Source organism: Leptidea sinapis, chromosome 25 (genome assembly GCF_905404315.1).
Source record: "Leptidea sinapis chromosome 25, ilLepSina1.1, whole genome shotgun sequence".
NCBI lineage: Eukaryota > Metazoa > Arthropoda > Insecta > Lepidoptera > Pieridae > Leptidea > Leptidea sinapis.
The window spans coordinates 3,226,583-3,233,891 of NC_066289.1; the positions used below are offsets into that span (position 1 = coordinate 3,226,583).

Below are 7,309 nucleotides of genomic sequence, written 5' to 3' on the forward strand. Positions count from 1 at the left end.
TATTGTTTAAATGACCACAGCTTCTGTACAAATCTCGTTATTCGACCGCCTTAAAGATGTAATACGAGAACCTTTGTTCACCGAATCACGCACGCCTAAGACTTCTAAAGTGAATAACCAATATTTTTGGGTGTTTAAAAAACACGCGTGCCATCTGTTGTAAGCTCATGCAGCGCTTGAACTACCCATTGGCTGAGGGGGCCGTCACCCCCCTCCCGCATCTCCATGCGGCTTTCGTTCAAACTTACGTAGGTCAGTTACCGCCCGACCGCAGGGGAGCATGGCTGCGTTAAAAGTTTTAACGCGATCGCGCAATCTTTGTTTACATGCGCACTAAAACTTTGTGTAAACACGAATACGTTTGTTTCAAAGTGACTTTTGAGTGATATAAACTTTTAAACTGTACATATAAGGAATTTTAAGTGTCAAATGAACTGTGCTACTGTGAAATTATGGCCAAAAAGTTATATGGAATGATTTCGTTAAAAGTTTGGATTTGTTTGATGGTTGTCGGTGCGCGCGCAAGGTCTGCGCCGCCCGCCCCTAGTGGCTGCCAATGGGACTACACGAATACAAAGTTGAGTGAATCAAACTTTCTTACGTGTAACATTAAAACAATCGGTTCAGCTGATTTATTGTTCAAAAATATAACAAGAGCACAAGCCCTGAACATCAATAAACTAAAACTCACTTGCACCGATCTATTGTTTTTTGAAAGTTCTTTGCATATGAATACTGGCAATTTCTTGGGCCAACTGCGTAAACTTGAAGATCTGCAAATAGATTACTGCAAAATTCGCTACGTGCCGGCAACAGTTTTATCGCCACTTCGTGATTTGACTAGCCTTACATTGCGGTCATATAATACCGATTGGCCAGCTATGACGATGGAATTTCACGCCGAGAGCTTTCGAGGTTTGATGGAACTTCGAACTTTAGACTTAGGCGATAACAATATTTATATGTTGCCTTCAGAAGTCTTTTGCCCGCTTTTTAGTTTGGAAATTTTGAATTTGACGAATAATCGGATCCAAGATATATCCGAAATTGGATTCTCTGATTGGGGCAAGGGTCCGGTTGCGCCTGGAAAGTCATGTAATACGGGACTGAAAATGTTAGATCTATCTCATAACAGTGTGTTAAGACTGCCTGATAATGGACTTTCTAGCCTGAGATCCTTGGAGGTCTTAAAGATACAGAATAATTTAATTAATGAGATTGGAGATAGAGCTTTTGTGGGATTGAATTCATTAAAAATTCTCAACTTATCCGGAAACAAGTTGGTCGCTGTGCCGCCCGAACTATTTCAGTCCTCGAGAGTCATTAAAGAAATCTCATTAGCAAATAATTCACTATCAGTGTTGGCCCCAGGCTTGTTAGAAGGACTTGATCAACTTGAAAAATTGGATTTATCAAGGAATCGTCTTACAAATGATTGGGTTAATAGAGACACTTTTGCTGGCTTAATACGGCTTGTGATATTGAATTTATCGTACAACTCTTTAGTTCGCTTGGATCCAAAATCATTTCAAGATCTTAATAATTTGCAAGTTTTAAATTTGGATAATAACGCGATTGAAGTTATCAGTAATGGTGCCTTTTCTGAATTAAAGAACCTACATCAATTATCAATGTCGGATAATAGGATCACACAAATAAATGAGCAAATATTTTCCAATCTCTTCGTGCTGAGTCAGTTATACCTAGATAATAATCAAATTACTACAATACATGAACGATCCTTTGAAAACATTACCTATTTACAAGATTTGGGGTTGAATGGAAATAACATGAATCATGTTCCTGACAGCATTAAACGATTACGCTTCTTGAAATCCCTCGATATTGGCAAAAATAACATAACGAAGATTTCTAATACATCTTTTGAGGGTCTTGAAGAACTTTATGGATTGCGACTTGTTGATAACCACATAACTAGTATACCAAAGGATACATTCAGTACCTTGCCGTCATTACAAGTTCTTAATTTAGCCTCCAACAGAATTGAAACAGTCGAGCAAGACGCATTTCTGTCAAATCCTACATTAAAAGCTATCCGTCTTGATGGAAACAAATTGACTGACATACGAGGTGTTTTCAACAAACTTAGTACTTTGGGGTGGCTAAATATATCCGATAATAAACTGATTTATTTTGACTATAGTTATATGCCTGAAAGTTTGGAATGGCTTGATATTCATCAGAACAACATTTCAAAATTGGGTAATGAAAAAAATATACAACAGAATATCAGAATGCTTGATGTAAGTCACAATGCATTAGAAAATGTTGATGAGAAGTCCGTCCCGGATTCTATTGAGGTTCTATTCTTAAATAACAACAAAATTCACACGATTCATCCAGGTACATTCATACAAAAAAGGAACTTAGAAAAAGTTGTCTTGACGGACAATAAACTGAGAACCGTTGAACTATCGGCATTCACCTTGCCTCATATACCAAAGCATAGATTGTTGCCAAAATTATTTATAGGAAATAATCCATTTGTATGCAACTGTCATATGATATGGTTACAAAAAATAAATTTATGGAACCACATGAGGCAGTACCCTAGATTTGTTGATTTGGAATCCGTCACTTGTGAAGTGGTAAACAATAAGTATGGTGGAAAATCAAACTTAATGGATGTTCCTGAAACTCAGTTCCTTTGTTCTTATGAAACCCATTGTTCGTCTAGTTGCTTCTGTTGTGAATTCGAAGCGTGTGACTGTAAAATGACGTGCCCTGAGGGCTGCTCCTGTTTTCATGATAGTAACTGGAACTCAAACGTGATCGATTGCTCTAACGTTGGTTACACGGATATTCCCGAAAAGATACCTATGGACGCAACGGAACTTTATTTAGATGGGAATGATTTTAGTTCACTTGGAAGTCATCTATTTATAGGAAAGAAGAAACTACATAAATTATATTTAAATAACAGCAACATAGCAGCTATCGATAATGATACATTTAATGGGCTACATTCCTTAAATGTTTTACATCTCGAAAATAATCACATTACCGAAATAGCAGGGGGAGAGTTTTCTCAAACAAAGCACTTGAGAGAGTTATACTTAAACGATAACCTCTTGACTAGTGTGGCGAACAAGTCATTCGAAAACTTATCTTCACTTCGCGTTATTCAACTGCAAGGCAACAAGATATTAAATCTTGACAAGAAATTGGTTCATATTACAAGTTTAGAGAGTGTTCGTCTTCAAGGAAATTTATTCACATGCACCTGTGACAATATTCTTCCATTAACCAGTTGGTTGAAGAAATATTATGAAGATCCAGCGGGAATGTTATGTGCCAGTGAAACTGACTTGTTTTCTAACTTAACGGTGTTTGATGTAATGGACAAGTGTCGTGATTCAAGTGTTATGGACAATACAATACCTACAGAAAACCAACCCTATCAATACGATGAAATAAGTACAATTAAACTAAACTTTGTGCCGCTTTTAGCCGTTGTCCTTATAAGTGTAATTCTCATTTTATTGTTTGGTGCCTTAGCGTTCTCTTTTAGACAAAACGTCCGCTTATGGGCGCATTCTAAATATGGTGTTCGGTTATTTAAAAGTGCATCCATACAGGAAAGTGAACTCGATAGGGATCGAATGTATGACGGATATGCAGTGTATAGTTTGTTAGATGATGATTTTGTTTCAAAGGTAGTAGCGCCAGAAATGGAACACTTCGGTTATACAATGTGCTTTCACTATAGGGACCTTCAAAATGTGCCAGAAAATTATCTACTAGAGCAAATCACAAATGCTGCTGAATCATCAAAAAGAATACTAATTTTTATATCTTTTAATTTTTTGCAAAACGAATGGTCAAAAACATCATTCAAAGCCGCTCTAAAACATGTTATAACATCCATTCATCCATCCATAATACGTCACCGAGTAGTTTTTATTCTCACTACAGACATTAGTGCACTTAACTTAGATTTAGACTTCCAAAACTATTTAAAAACATGTAATGTTCTATTATGGGGTGAGAAAAAGTTTTGGGAGAAAATTAGATTTTTAATGCCCGATATATCTAACCTGCATTGGAACAAAGACAACTTAAACTACAATCATGCCGCTTGCCCGAATGCGAGGCGGCATCCTTCAAGGTACACAGCTTCACCCACTGCGCCAGAGCTATGGTATAAATACGATGCAATACCACCTCAAACGCCAACAACAACAAACGTGGGTATAACTGAAGACGACACTTCAATGCTAACAAATACAACACTAACGAGTCAAATTCAAGATATGGACAACCCACACCACAGTTATATTTCAATTGACACCCAAAATTATGAACAGCCATATGGTGGCAGAGTGAGGCCACCTAACTCGTTACGTAAGCATTCTAGCCACCATCCGTCCTCAATGCTCGATGAACAAGGCTACTTACAGCCAAGATCCTCTGTGCATGAATGCTTACCTCAAACCCATTCAAGTGTACACAGATAACGTGCTATCTCTGTAAGATATTCTAATTGGGTCGTTACATTCCAAGCACATGTATTCTATGTTGCATCCTCATTTCAATGCCTTACAATTAATAATTGCCGGCCAAATCTTGTATAAGTTCCTTATAATATAATTTATAGTATTTAAATGAGACTGTATTGTTATATTGTGTTGTTGTATTAATATCCATGTTAAATAAGCCTTATGTATGCGATGAATGTAATATTTTAGTGTAATAATATATCCTTTAAGACTGATCGATACATTGTAGAATATATGATACAGAGTTGATAGGTTGCTGACGCCAGTAAAAGTGACTTAAGTATTTTGATATGATGTTATATCTCGTTGTTACCAAATTTATTGTAAATATAAATTGTATAAATATAATAGTTACTGTTTGTATAGTTAAACTAGTCATTAGATAGGTATATACGCTGTATAATATAATGTATGTTCTAATATTGGTCACATAGTTAATTCAATTATAAATATAATAACTTACTACTCATGTCTTGTAGATCGGTTTTTGCTTCCAGTTGTTTCTTACTATCAATCAAACTGTATTCATCAATTGATTATGTGATCATTAACCTGATTGTTAAATCAAAATAACTATCAAATTAAATCGCAATCGTTATAAATAAAAAAGTGTCAAATATTTCTGTTTTTTATTCGAAACCCCAACAGTAACATGATTGACAGAGTTTCTTATTATTTAGCATAAAGAACTTCATTTCTAACATGAATGCAATTCAAAATTATCTAGAGTTCATTCATAATAGAATTAATTGAACTTTAAAGATGTTTATGAATTTAATTATCATTAATTACAGTTTTATAACATAAATAATATCGATTTATTCAAAAATTTTAATCTCATGATTACTTGCTAAACCAAGTATAAGTTAACAATAAATAAACGTCATAGATCGCAGAAAAAGTGATGAACACCTAACTGTTTTACGATCTGAAGTTTTGAGAAATGAGAATGTTAACAAAAAATATTGAAAATGATTTCGGTTTGCCGACAATCATAGTCGGCCATTATGACGGACCCTACTCAGGTAGACGAAGTAATACTTTAACCGTCACATATACAGATCCCATAAAGTTGATTTATAACGGCTATAGTATATTCGAATGTAGTTATTTTTGACCTTCTGTCAGTAATGTGGCATGAAGCGTTTATTGATTTTTTCCCAGTTGAACACTGGAAAGTGTCAGCCATGAACAACATATGGTGTGACATGCTTTGAATAGCCCAGCACACGTTGACTGCGGCGTTTTTTTGTAGAGTCCAGTTTAAATTGTTGATGCAACTGGCCAAGTTTACATTTTAATATTCAACGAATTTATCGTGTGGCTTTCCAATTCAATACAACAACGTATGTCTTTATACAGTAGTCTTTTCACATTTTACTAAATAAAATATACTTTTTTAAATAATTACGTACTTCCTGTGTTTGTGTAAGTATTTCATATGGGCCGTTAGATAGCTAGTAAATATGTATTCTATGCCTTACAATCTTTGACATAAGTAGAATCACTGTCTTCTAGAAGCCTGATGTAATGGATTAAAATTTGCAACTCAAATCCCATCAATATCACTGCAGTATTATTTTTTCAAAAACTAGTTGCGCCCGCGACGACGTTCGTGTGGATGCTATAGCATATGTATATATATAGCAAAGAATCTATGTGTACTTCAAGTGTGATAATAGCCTATAAATTGTCCCGACCTCTAGTTGGTGTTCATATTTGATTGAAACCTATTCAGCATTTTTTGTGTTTTGCCCAGACACACATATAGACAAACTGACACACATATAACATTCTAATAATTACTATTTGTCTTTGGTATTGCTTGTGGAATACACAGTAAGTATGCTATTCAAATGAATGATTCACATTGACAAATGTGCATATTGGTACTAAGCTGGTAAATTATCATCGCCGATTATAAACCCTTGCAAATACATAAAAAGCGCAGGAATGTTGGCTGTATCTTAGGTGGTCCTGTTATGAAGATGTCCATGCATCTAGCTGAAAACAACGCACCACGAAGTTTATTCCAGTGTGGGTTTACTTTGAAGAAAGATCCTCGAAACATGCACTGTTATGGAAGGTATGAAGGTGAGGGTGTAGTTGTAGACCTGCCTTTTTTAGCACTTTATTGATCTCTTTTAAGAAATGTACCGTCAACACAAGATAATACTCCCTTTTTCTTAGTATAATTATTTTTAACTAGCTGAGCCGACAGACGTTGTTCTGTATATAATAAAAAAAATATTGTTTTTATATAAATTTGTCAAAACCGTGCGTCAATAAATTCTCTCATAGAAATTATGTATTACACAAATTATGGGACACATCAAAGGAAAAACAAATTTGTTTTTTTTTATTTAATTTAGCAGCATTTTCCTATTTATTCACCTTTTAAACCTTCCCTGGAGTTCCATAAATAATTCAAGACCAGCCGTTCTCGAGTTTTAGCGAGACTAACGAACAGCAATTCATTTATATATATATATATATATATATATATATATATATATATATATATATATATATATAGATGTCATCGCGGACAGGACATGGATGACCTGATCATCCGTTTTTTGATGAAATGTACCTAAAGTGTGTTAAATATATTTCCACGTGTCTAGGCGCACACGATATTATTTGTGTATTTTGGTTATTTGTGTTACTGGGTAGTAAAACTGAGTAAGAATGTTTTGTGAATTCTGTCTTAGTATTTCAATATCCCAATGCGAATAAAAACCGACCGGTGACCCAATGTCTTCCGTAGATTGCCGACTAATAGGCCC

General features: G+C 35.0%; 1 protein-coding gene across 1 annotated transcript; it reads left to right on the forward strand.

Moving 5' to 3' along the window:
• The first annotated feature begins 270 nt into the window (after positions 1 to 270).
• On the forward strand, positions 271 to 5,137 carry LOC126972148 (toll-like receptor 6). The gene has a single exon (XM_050818732.1). The coding sequence runs from the start codon at positions 453 to 455 to the stop codon at positions 4,476 to 4,478; it is 4,026 nt and encodes a 1,341-aa protein (XP_050674689.1). The 5' UTR covers positions 271 to 452; the 3' UTR covers positions 4,479 to 5,137.
• Positions 5,138 to 7,309: the final 2,172 nt, after the last annotated feature.